Here is a 12,036-nt window from a genome sequence, read left to right on the forward strand (position 1 = left end):
CCCGTATCCCATCGACGTCCCCGTATCCCATTGACATCCCCGTATCCCATTGACATCCTTGTATCCCATTGACATCCCCCTATCCCATTGACATCCCTGTATCCCATTGACATCCCCCTATCCCATTGACATCCCCGTATCCCATTGACATCCCTGTATCCCATTGACATCCCCCTATCCCATTGACATCCCCGTATCCCATTGACATCCCTGTATCCCATTGACATCCCCTATCCCATTGACATCCCCGTACCCCATTGACATCCCCATATCCCATTGACGTCCCCGTATCCCATTGACGTCCCCGTATCCCATTGACATCCCCTATCCCATTGACGTCCCCGTATCCCATTGACATCCCGTATCCCATTGACGTCCCGTATCCCATTGACATCCCCGTATCCCATTGACATCCCCGTATCCCATTGACGTCCCCGTATCCCATTGACGTCCCCGTATCCCATTGACATCCCCATATCCCATTGACGTCCCCGTATCCCATTGACATCCCTGTATCCCATTGAGGTCCCCATATCCCATTGACATCCCAGTATCCCATTGACATCCCCGTATCCCGCCGCTCTTCCCAGCCATCCCCATGGAGCTGCTGTTCGGGCGCCGAAGACGCCGGAGGAGCTGCTCCGGCAGAACCAGCGCGCCCTGGCCCGGGCCATGCGGGACCTGGATCGGGAACGCTCCAAGCTGGAAGCGCAGGAGAAGAAAATCATCCTGGACATCAAGAGATGGCGAAGCAGGGCCAGATGGTGGAATGGCGCTGGGATAACAGTGGGAATGGCGCTGGGATAACAGTGGGAATGGCGCTGGATAACAGTGGGAATGGCGCTGGGATAACAGTGGGAATGGCGTTGGGATAACAGTGGGAATGGCGTTCGGATAACATTGGGAATGGTGTTGGGATAACAGTGGGAATGGCGCTGGGATAACAGTGGGAATGGCGCTGGGATAACAGTGGGAATGGCGCTGGGATAACAGTGGGAATGGCGTTCGGATAACAGTGGGAATGGCGTTGGGATAACAGTGGGAATGGCGCTGGGATAACAGTGGGAATGGCGTCGGGATAACAGTGGGAATGGCGTTGGGATAACAGTGGGAATGGTGTTAGGATAACAGTGGGAATGGCGTTGGGATAACAGTGGGAATGGTGTTGGGATAACAGTGGGAATGTGCTGGGATAACAGTGGAATGGTGCTGGGATAACAGTGGGAATGGTGCTGGGATAACAGTGGGAATGGTGTTGGGATAACAGTGGGAATGGCGTTGGGATAACAGTGGGAATGGTGTTAGGATAACAGTGGGAATGGTGCTGGGATAACAGTGGGAATGGTGCTGGGATAATAGTGGGAATGGCGCTGGATAACAGTGGGAATGGCGTTAGGATAACAGTGGGAATGGCGTTGGATAACAGTGGGAATGGTGCTGGGATAACAGTGGGAATGGTGCTGGGATAACAGTGGGAATGGCGCTGGGATAACAGTGGGAATGGTGCTGGGATAACAGTGGGAATGGCGTTGGGATAACAGTGGGAATGGCGTTAGGATAACAGTGGAATGGCGCTGGGATAACAGTGGGAATGGCGTTGGGATAACAGTGGGAATGGCGCTGGGATAACAGTGGGAATGGCGCTGGGATAACAGTGGGAATGGCATTGGGATAACAGTGGGAATGGCGCTGGGATAACAGTGGGAATGGTGTTGGGATAACAGTGGGAATGGCGCTGGGATAACAGTGGAATGGCGTCGGGATAACAGTGGGAATGGCGTTGGGATAACAGTGGAATGGCGTTGGGATAACAGTGGAAAGGCGTTGGGATAACAGTGGGAATGGTGCTGGGATAACAGTGGGAATAGTGTGGGATAACAGTGGGAATAGCGTGGGAATGGCGTTGGGATAACATTGGGAATAGCGTGGGATAACAGTGGGAATAGCGTGGGATAACAGTGGGAATGGCGCTGGGATAACAGTGGAATGGCGCTGGGATAACAGTGGGAATAGCGTGGGATAACATTGAGATAACATTAGGAATGGTGTGGATCACAGTGGATAACGTTGGGAATGACATGCGATAGTGTTGGTATAACATTGGAATAGCGTGGAATAGTGTGGATAACATTGGAATAGCGTGGGATAGCATTGGGAAACATTGGGAATAGTGTGGAATCGTGGTGGGATAACATTGGGAATGGCATGGGATAGCGTTGGTATAACAATGGGAATAGCGTGGAAATAGTGTGGATAACATTGGGAATGGCATGAGAGAGCATTGGAATAACATTGGGATAACATTGGGAATAGCATGGGATAGCGTTGGGATAACATTGGGAATAGCGTGGGATAGCATTGGGATAGCTCTGGGATAGTGTGGGATAACATTGGGAATAGCATGGGAATACTATTAGGATCACATTGGAATAGCATTGGGATAGTGTAGGAATAGTGTGGGATGACATTGGGATAACATTGGGATAGCATTGCGGTAGTATTGGGATAACGTGGGGTAGCATGAGATAGTGTGGGAATAGCATTGGGGTAACATGGGATAGTGTGGGATAACTTTGGGATAACATGGATAGTGTGGGATAGCTTTGGGATGTGTGGGAATAGCACTGGGATAGCATGGGGATCCCTTGGATGAGCATCACGGAACCGGGAATCCCTTGGGATGGGGCTCAAGGGACCGCGAATCCCTTGGGATGGGGATGAAGGAACTGGAATCCCTTGAAATGGGATGAAGGAAACGGGAATCCCTTGGGATGGGGATGCAGGAACTGGGAATCCCTTGGGATGGGGATGAAGGAACCAGGAATCCCTTGGGATGGGGATGAAGGAACCGGGAATCCCTTGGGATGGGGACCACAAGGAACCAGGAATCCCTTGAGATGGGGATGAAGGAACCGAGAATCCCTTGGGATGGGGATGAAGGAACCGGAATCCCTTGGGATGGGGACCACAAGGAACCAGGAATCCCTTGGGATGGGGCTCAAGGATCCAGGAATCCCTTGGATGAAGGAACCGGGAATCCCTTGGGATGGGGCTCAAGGCAGGGCCCCCCCTTGACCTCTCTGGCGGTGCCTTCAGGACGCGGTGAAGATCATGGCCAAGGACCTGGTGCGGACGCGGCGCTACGTGCGGAAGTTCATCACCATGCGAGCCAACGTCCAGGCCGTGGCCCTCAAGATCCAGACCCTCAAATCCAACAACTCCATGGCCCAGGCCATGAAAGGGGTCACCAAAGCCATGGCCACCATGAACCGGCAGGTGGGAGCCCACGGGGGCAACGGCGGGGCCACCAGGAGGTGGCTACGAAGGAGGGGGTCAAGGTGGTGGCCTCCATGGGTTGGTTCCTCCATCAGTTGGTCCCTTTATGGGTTGGTCCTTCCATGGGTTGGTGCCTCCATGGATTGGTTCCTCCATGGTTGGTTCCTCCATGGATTGGTCCTTCCATGGGTTGGCTCCTCCATGGGTTGGTCCCTCTATGGGTTGGTGCCTCCATGGGTTGGTGCCTCCATGGGTTGGTTCCTCCATGGGTTGGTTCCTCCATGGTTGGTTCCTCCATGGGTTGGTCCTTCCATGGGTTGGCTCCTCCATGGGTTGGTCCCTCTATGGGTTGGTGCCTCCATGGGTTGGTGCCTCCATGGGTTGGTTCCTCCATGGGTTGGTCCTCCATGGGTTGGTCCTTCATGGGTTGGCTCCTCCATGGGTTGGTCCCTCTATGGGTTGGTGCCTCCATGGGTTGGTGCCTCCATGGATTGGTCCTTCCATGGGTTGGTTCCTCCATGGGTTGGCTCCTCCATGGGTTGGTCCCTCCATGGGTTGGTTCCTCCATGGGTCGTTGCCTCCATGGGTTGGTTCCTCCATGGGTTGGTTCCTCCATGGGTTGGTCCTCCATGGGTTGGTCCCTCCATGGGTTGGTCCCTCCATGGGTTGGTTCCCCCATGGGTTGGTCCCTCCATGGTTGGCTCCTCCATGGGTTGGTTCTCCATGGATTGGTCCCTCCATGGATTGGTCCTTCCATGGGTTGGTTCCTCCATGGGTTGGTTCCCCCATGGGTCGGTGCCCCATGGGTCGGTGCCCCCATGGCCGCGCCGTGACCGTGTCCCCGTGTCCCCCCGTGCAGCTGAAGCTGCCCCAGATCCAGAAGATCATGATGGACTTCGAGAAGCAGGCAGAGATCATGGACATGAAGGAGGAGCTGATGAACGACGCCATTGATGACGCCATGGGGGACGAGGAGGATGAGGAGGAGAGGTGGGAGCAATGGGGCACCAATGGGAGCAATGGGGCATCAATGGGGAGCAATGGGGCATCAATGGGGAGCAATGGGGCATCAATGGGGAGCAATGGGAACATCAGAGGACACCAATGGGAACACCAGGGGCACCAGTGGGGCACCAATGGGGACATCAATGGGGTACCAATGGGGACATCAAAGGACACCAGTGTGGACATCAATGGGGACCAATAGGGACATCAGTGGGGACACCAATGGGGCACCAATTGGCACCAATGGGAGGACCAATGGGGACCAATAGGGACATCAATGGGGACATCAATAGGGTACCAATGGGAACCAATAGGGACCAATGGGGACCAATGCGGACATCAGTGGGGCACCAATGGGGACATCAGAGGACACCAATGGGGACATCAATAGGGCACCAATGGGGGCCAATGGGGACACCAATTGGGACATCAGGGGCAGCAATGGGGACACCAAAGGGGACCAATGAGAGGACCAGTGGGGACATCAGTGGGGACCAATGGGGACCAATAGGACATCAATGGGGCACCAATGGGAATATTAGAGGACATCAATGGGGCACCAATGGGGACGCCAATGGACACCAGTGGGAGCCAATAGGGACCAATGGGGGGACCAGTGGGGACCAATGGGGGGACCAGTGGGGACCAATAGGACATCAATGGGGGCACCAATGGGAACATCAGAGGACATCAGTGGGGCACCAATGGGGACGCCAATGGGCACCAGTGGGGACCAATGGGCATCAATGGGGATACCGATGGGGACAGCAATGGGAACACCAGTGGGAGCCAATAGGGACCAATGGGGACCAATGGGGACATCAGTGGGGCACCAATAGGGATACCAATGCGGGGACCAATGGGGGGACCAATGGGGCATCAATGGGAACCAATGGGGTCCAATGGGGACATCAATGGGGGCACCAAGGGGGCCATGGGGGGGCCATGGGGCGCTGCTGTCACCTCCTGCTGATGTCCCCTCAGTGACGCCGTCGTGTCCCAAGTGCTGGATGAGCTGGGGCTGAACCTGACCGACGAGCTGGCCAGTGAGTGGGGGGCAATGGGGGGCAATGGGGGCAATGGGGCAATGGGGGTAACGGGGGCAATGGGGGTAATGGCGCAATGGGGACAATGGGGGTAATGGGGCAATGGGGGGTAATGGATGCTATGGGTGTTCTGGTTGCTATGGTCTCTATGGGCTCTATGGGTTCTATGGGTCCTATGTGGTCTATGGTGCTCTGTGGGTCTCTATTGGTGCTATGGGGCTCTATTGGTGCTGTGGGTCTCTATGGGTGTTATGGGGCTCTATTGGTGCTGTGGGTCTCTATGGGTGCTATGGGGCTCTATTGGTGCTATGGGTCTCTATGGGTGTTATGGGGCTCTATTGGTGCTGTGTGTCTCTATGGGTGTTATGGGGCTCTATTGGTGCTATGGGGCTCTCTGGGGCTCTCTGGGTGCTATGTGTCTCTATGGGGCTCTATGAGTGCTATGCGGTCTATGGGACTCTATGGTCTCTATAGGTGCTATGGGGCTCTATGGATGCCATGGGTCTCTATGGGCTCTATGGGTGCTATAGGGCCCTATGGGTGCTATGCGGTCTATGTGGCTCTATGGGGTTTCTATGGTGCTATGCAGTCTGTGGAGCTCTATGGGGCTCTATGGGTGCTATGGAGCTCTATGGGTCTCTGTGGGTGCTATGGGTCTCTATGGGCTCTCTGGGTCTCTGTGTGTGCTATGGGTCTCTATGGGCTCTATGGGTCTCTATGGGGCTCTATGGGTGCTATGGGTCTCTATGGGCCTCTATGGGTGCTATGGGTCTCTATGGGGCTCTATGGGCTCTATGGGTCTCTGTGGGTGCTATGGGACTCTATGGGTGCTATGGGGCTCTATGGGTGCTATGGGACTCTATGGGTCTCTGTGGGTGCTATGGGTCTCTATGGGGCTCTGTGGGGCTCTATGGGTCTCTGTGGGTCTCTATGGGGCTCTATGGGTGCTATGGGGCTCTCTGGGTGCTATGGGGCTCTATGGGTCTCTATGGGTCTCTATGGGTCTCTGTGGGGCTCTATGGGGCTCTATGGGGCTCTATGGGTGCTATGGGTCTCTCTGGGGCTCTCTGGGGCTGTCCCTGACCTCGCTCCCGTTGCAGCGCTGCCGCCACCAGGGGGCGCTCTCTCGGGAGGGGAGGGGCGCCCGGCCGAGCCTGCGGCCGCTCTGGCCGACGCCGACGCTGACCTGGAGGAGCGGCTCAAGAACCTGCGGCGGGACTGACCTCTGACCCCGTGACCTCTGACCCCGTGACGTGTGGTCCCTGACCACGTGACTGTGACCTTTGACTGCTGACCCTGACCCCGTTACCTGCACTCTCTGCTCTGTGACCTCTGACTCCTGACCACATGACCTGTGACCTTTGACCACCGACCCCAACACATGACCCAACACAAGGTTCTGCCCCCCTGAACATGTGACCTTTGACCTCTGACACATGCCTGTGACATGTGACTCCTGAACCCTGTTCATGTGACCCCTTGACCTGTGACCTTCAACCTCTGACCCCTGCCATGTGACCTGGGACCACTGACGCCTCACCTGTGACCTTCATCCGCTGACCCAGACCATGACCTGGGTCACGTGACCTTTGACCCCATCCTGCGCCCTAACGATGCCCTTTGACCTCTGGTGACCCCAGGGCTGCCCTCAAGTCACCTTTGACCCCTCCCTGGGTTGGGGGGGGGGGGGGGGGGGCACCTGGGACACACTACAGGGGGGATCTGCCCCCCCCATTGGCCAATTGCCCCCCCCATTGCCCCATTTACCCCCCACATTGGGTCATTTACCCCCCTTATTGGGTCATTTACCCCCCCCATTGAGTTATTTACCCCCCTATTTGGTTCTTTACCCCTATCCTGGGTTATTTCCCCCCCCCATTGGGTTATTTACCCCCCCCATTGGGTTCCTTACCCCCTATTGGGTTATTTACCCCCCCATTGTGTTATTTACCCCCCCATTGTGTTATTTACCCCCCCCATTGGGTTATTTACCCCCCCATTGGGTCATTTACCCCCCCATTGGGTCATTTACCCCCCCCTTGAGTTATTTACCCCCCTATTTGGTTCTTTACCCCTATCCTGGGTTATTTCCCCCCCCCATTGGGTTATTTCCCCCCCCATTGGGTTATTTCCCCCCCCCATTGGGTTATTTACCCCCCCCCCATTGGGTTCCTTACCCCCTATTGGGTTATCTTGGGTTATTTACCCCCCCCATTGGGTTATTCACCCCTCTATTGGGTTATTTGCCCCCCTATTGGGTTATTTGCCCCCCCCATTGGGTTATTCACCCCTCTATTGGGTTATTTGCCCCCTATTGGGTTATTTGCCCCCCCCATTGGGTTATTTACACCCCCACCTCTCTTTGCCGTCCCCCCCCCACTATTTGCCCCCTCTTGGGGTATTTGCACTGCCCCCCCCACACTATTTACCCCCTTTGGGGTCACCCCTCCCCCCCCCCCGGGGGGGGGGGCAAATAAAGGCCTGAGATTGGTTCCTGCTGCCTCCCCCTGGCTGCTTCCTATGGGGCGGGGGGGGGAATGGGACCGGGAATGCCGGGAATGACTGGGAATGACTGGGAATGGGATTCACTGGTGGCTACAATGGGGTTGGGCCCTTCCATGGCCATTGGGGGGGGGGGAGGTCCATGTGGGCTCCGGCTGCTCCATGGAGGGGTTTATCCGGATGCTTCCCACTTTGGGAATTGCTTTTCCCAATTGTTTCGATGGGATTTGGGATGTTGGGATTGCAGCCGGGAATGATGGGAGCTGGGATCCGCGTTGGCTCTAAACCCCTTTGGCGAGGGCTGGGGGGAGCCGGACGTGGAGCGGATTCCGATGGAAAAGTGGGAATTCTTTCCCGTTGTGCTGGGGGAGGGGGGTTCCGGCGGTGTTTTCCATGGAATTCCCGGGGGGAAAAGATGGGATTTGGGAGCGTGGATCCGCTCCTCCGCGTGGGAATGGGATGGATGGATGGGGGGGGGGTCAAACTCCATGAAAACAACGGAATGCCGGAATTCCGGGTGAAATTCCACCCAAACCGGGCCAATTCCCAACAATTCCCCTCCCACCACCACCACCCCCCCGGCCTCTTCCCCCTTTGTTTGCGCTTTTCCCGTTGGATTTTGGACTTCCCAGGTTTCGCTCCTCCCGGGCTCCGCTCCCAAAGGGATCCCAAAAAAGGGCCTGAAAGCAGCCTCAAAAAGCCGGGAATTCCGTCCGAGTGGGAGCCGAGGTGAGGTTGGGAATGCGGGAATGCCGTGGGCTTTTCGAGTGATCCCAAAAGGGGGGGGATTTAACCCCAAAACGGGTGCTTTTAGCCCCAAAATGGCACATTCGGGAGCCGGGAATGGTTGGGAATGATGAGGAGGGAGTGGGAATGGGATGAGGCCATGGAGCTGCCCTAATCCCTCTGGATCTCGATTCCATTCCAGCTCTTCAATCCCAAGCTCTGGAATTGGCCGTTGGGATGCGGATGCTCGAGGTACAGCACCTTTTGGGGGGGGGTGTGTTATGGGATTTAAGAGCATTCCATAGGGAAAAGCGGGATCCAATCCATCTTATCCATGGATAAGAAAGGAGTTGGAAGCAATTCCCAAGCTTGGGTTAAGCATTAAACTGGGTCAATGCATCCCAGAATCCATCTGGACAATGGGATGTTGGGATCCGGCCCAGAGCTGACTCCCCCCTCCTTTTGGTCCCCACAGCTCTTCCTCCTCCTCTTCCTCATCCGAGGCCCTGGAATGGCTCCAATGGGAGCGATGGGAATTCGGCAGCGCCGGGGTGAGTCCGGGGCCTGGTGGGTTCGGTCCATAGGGATGCTCCGTTGGGATGGAGCTGCTCCAATGTGGGTCCATTCCATAGGATCCATCCATTGGGATGGACCTGCTCCAATGCGGCTCTATCCATTGGGATGGACCTGCTCCAATGCGGCTCCATCCATCGGGATGGACCTGCTCCAATGCAGCTCTATCCATCGGGATGGACCCGCTCCAATGCAGCTCTATCCATCGGGATGGACCTGCTCCAATGCAGCTCTATCCATCGGGATGGACCTGCTCCAATGCGTCTCCATCCATCGGGATGGACCTGCTCCAATGCAGCTCTATCCATCGGGATGGACCTGCTCCAATGTGGCTCCATCCATTGGGATGGACCTGCTCCAATGCAGCTCTATCCATCGGGATGGACCTGCTCCAATGCAGCTCTATCCATCGGGATGGACCTGCTCCAATGCAGCTCTATCCATTGGGATGAATTTGCTCCAATGCGGCTCCATCCATTGGGATGAAGCTGCTCCATTGTGGGTCCACCCTTTGGCTTCCATCCATTGAGATGGACCTGCTCCAATGCGGCTCTATCCATTGGGATGAACCCACTCCAATGCAGCTCCATCCATTGGGATGAACCCGCTCCAATGCAGCTCTATCCATTGGGATGAACCTGCTCCGCCGCGGCTCCGTTCCATTGGTCTCCATCCCTTGGGATGAACCCGCTCCAACCCGGCTCCATCCATTGGGCCCCCATCCTCACCCCCCTTCCCTCCCCTTTCCTCCCCCTATAGCCACCCCTTGGCTCCCGAAGGACCCCCCTTCCCCCCTCCAATGGGTGCCCTTCCAAGGCCACCTCCCCCCGGACGCCGTCTCCAACTGGAACTCCCATTCCAAGCGCCTGGAATTCGTCTGCTCCGCTCCCGGCTGCGACACCGGCGCCTACGTCCCCTCCCGAGGCCCCTTTTGCTTCTACCCCTTCGCCGAACGCGAGCGTCGCGCCCGAGCCTTCAAGCTCTTGGTCAACGTCGGCGGCCTTGAGGTCCTCCGATGGACGAACGCGTCCTTCGGCGCCGTTCCGGATGGCGCTGTCGAGAGCTGCCCCAACGACGACATCTTCGTGGCCCGGACCTCCTATGGCTTGGGGAAGGTGGTGAAGGAGCAGCGTGCGGCCTTCGTGGTGCTGGATGGGGAGGAGCTGTGGTTCAAGTGGTACCAAGTCCTTGCCGTCAAGAAGGGTCCGTCCAACGTCACCGTCACCGACGTCGTCTACAACACGAGCGCGGCGGTGCTGAGCGCCGAGGACGTCACCTTGATCAACACCACGGTGCGGAACCGCGGCTGCGCCCCGCGGCTCAGCGCCATCCCGATGGAAGCGGCCTCGGAAGTGGAACACGATTGGGTCTTGAGCCCCAACTTCTTCGCCGGCGTCCACGGGATGCTGGAGGCGGCCCCGTTGCTCTTCAATGGGAGCGGGTGGGATGCGGGCGCCGTCGGCGCCGTGCCTTGGGTCGGAGGAGCCAGCACCGTGGAATACGTGATCCATCGGGATGCGGTGGAACGGGAAGTGGGAGCGGGACGCGCCTGCGCCGCGGCGCTGGTCGGGAGCCGCGTGGACGCCCGCGTCCCCTTCGCCGCCCGCCTGACGCGAGGCTACGGGGATGGGCACCGGCACCGCGGGGCCGCATCCGGATGGGCTCGGGTGCGAGCGGTGCTGGGCGTCAGGCCCAGCTTCGGGCCCTGTTGGGCAGCGGAAGGGGCGGCCCCGTGTCAAGGGTGAGCGGGGAGGGTTGGGGTAGGGATAGGGTTGGGGTTAGGGTTGGGGTAGGGGGTAGGGATAGGGGTAGGGTTAGGGATAGGGTTTGGGGTAGGGTTAGGGTTAGGGATAGGGTTAGGGGTTAGGGATAGGGGTAGGATTAGGGGTACGGTTAGGGGTAGGGTTGGGGGTTAGGGATAGGGGTGGGGTTAGGGGTAGGGGTTAGGGGTAGGGGTTAGGGTTAGGGGTAGGGATAGGGGTAGGTTTAGGGTTAGGGATAGGGGTAGGGTTAGGGGGTAGGGATAGGGGTAGGGTTAGGGGTAGGGGTTAGGGTTAGGGTTGGGGTTAGGGGTTGGTGTTTGGTTTGGGGTTAGGGTTAAGGTTAGGGTTAGAGGATAGGGTTAGGGGTTAGGGGTAGGGGTAGGTTTAGGCGTTAGGGTTAGTGTTAGGGTTAGGGGTTAGGGGTAGGGTTAGGAATTAGGGTTAAGGTTAGGGGTTAGCGTTAATGTTAAGGCTAGGGTTAGCATTTGGGGTTAAGGTTAGGGTTATGGTTAGGGTTAGGCATTAGGGTTAAGGTTAGGGGTTAGCGTTAGTGTTAAGGCTAGGGTTAGCATTTGGGGTTAAGGTTAGGGTTATGGTTAGGGTTAGGGTTAGGGTTAGGGGTTAGATGTTAGGGTTAGGGGTTATGGTTAGGGTTAGGCATTAGGGGTAATGTTAGGGGTTAGTGTTAGTGTTAAGGCTGGGGTTAGCGTTTAGGGTTAAGGTTAGGGTTATGGTTAGGGTTAGGGTCAGGGGTTAGGGTTACGTTTATTGGTTATGGGTTAGGGGTTAGGGTTATTGGTTAGGGTTAGGTTTAGGGTTAGGGTTAGGGTTAATGTTAGCATTAAGGTTAGGGTTAGGGGTTAGGTTTAGGGTTAGGTTTAAGGTTAGAGTTAGGGTTAGTGGTTTGGTTTAGTGTTAAGGTTAGGGTTGGGTATTGTGGTTAGGGTTAGGGATAGGGTTACGGTTAGGGGTTAGGGTTAAGGCTAGGTTTAGGGTTAGGGTTAGGGTTAGGGTCAGCGTTAGGTTTGAGGTTAGGGTTAGGGTTAGTGTTAAGGTTATGGTTAGGTTTATGGCTAGGTTTAGGGTTAGGTTTAGGTTTAATTATAGGGTTAGGGTTAGGGTTAGGGTTAAGTTTAGGGTTAGGG

General features: G+C 56.4%; 2 protein-coding genes across 2 annotated transcripts; both read left to right on the forward strand.

Annotated features, from left to right (window-relative positions):
* The first annotated feature begins 598 nt into the window (after nucleotides 1-598).
* Nucleotides 599-7,821, forward strand: CHMP2A (charged multivesicular body protein 2A). Its single transcript, XM_065664735.1, is given in 7 exon segments — nucleotides 599-617; nucleotides 620-739; nucleotides 742-764; nucleotides 3,097-3,276; nucleotides 4,136-4,266; nucleotides 5,266-5,327; nucleotides 6,428-7,821. Coding segments are annotated over 7 exon segments (657 nt in total). The 3' UTR covers nucleotides 6,550-7,821.
* Nucleotides 7,822-8,428: 607 nt separating this feature from the next.
* LOC136006685 (natterin-3-like) lies at nucleotides 8,429-10,877 on the forward strand. The gene is made up of 4 exons (XM_065664737.1): nucleotides 8,429-8,558; nucleotides 8,758-8,807; nucleotides 9,031-9,106; nucleotides 9,888-10,877. Exons 2-4 carry the CDS (start codon nucleotides 8,793-8,795, stop codon nucleotides 10,871-10,873), a joined length of 1,077 nt encoding a protein of 358 aa, XP_065520809.1. The 5' UTR covers nucleotides 8,429-8,558; nucleotides 8,758-8,792; the 3' UTR covers nucleotides 10,874-10,877.
* The last annotated feature ends 1,159 nt before the right edge of the window (nucleotides 10,878-12,036 follow it).

Source organism: Lathamus discolor, unplaced genomic scaffold (assembly GCF_037157495.1).
Source record: "Lathamus discolor isolate bLatDis1 unplaced genomic scaffold, bLatDis1.hap1 Scaffold_56, whole genome shotgun sequence".
NCBI lineage: Eukaryota > Metazoa > Chordata > Aves > Psittaciformes > Psittacidae > Lathamus > Lathamus discolor.

Excerpts from the sequence above, each read along its gene's own strand:
- LOC136006685 (XM_065664737.1), top strand. Across the intron at positions 9,107-9,887 it reads GGGAATTCGGCAGCGCCGGG|CCACCCCTTGGCTCCCGAAG; the intron begins GTGAGTCCGGGG and ends CTCCCCCTATAG.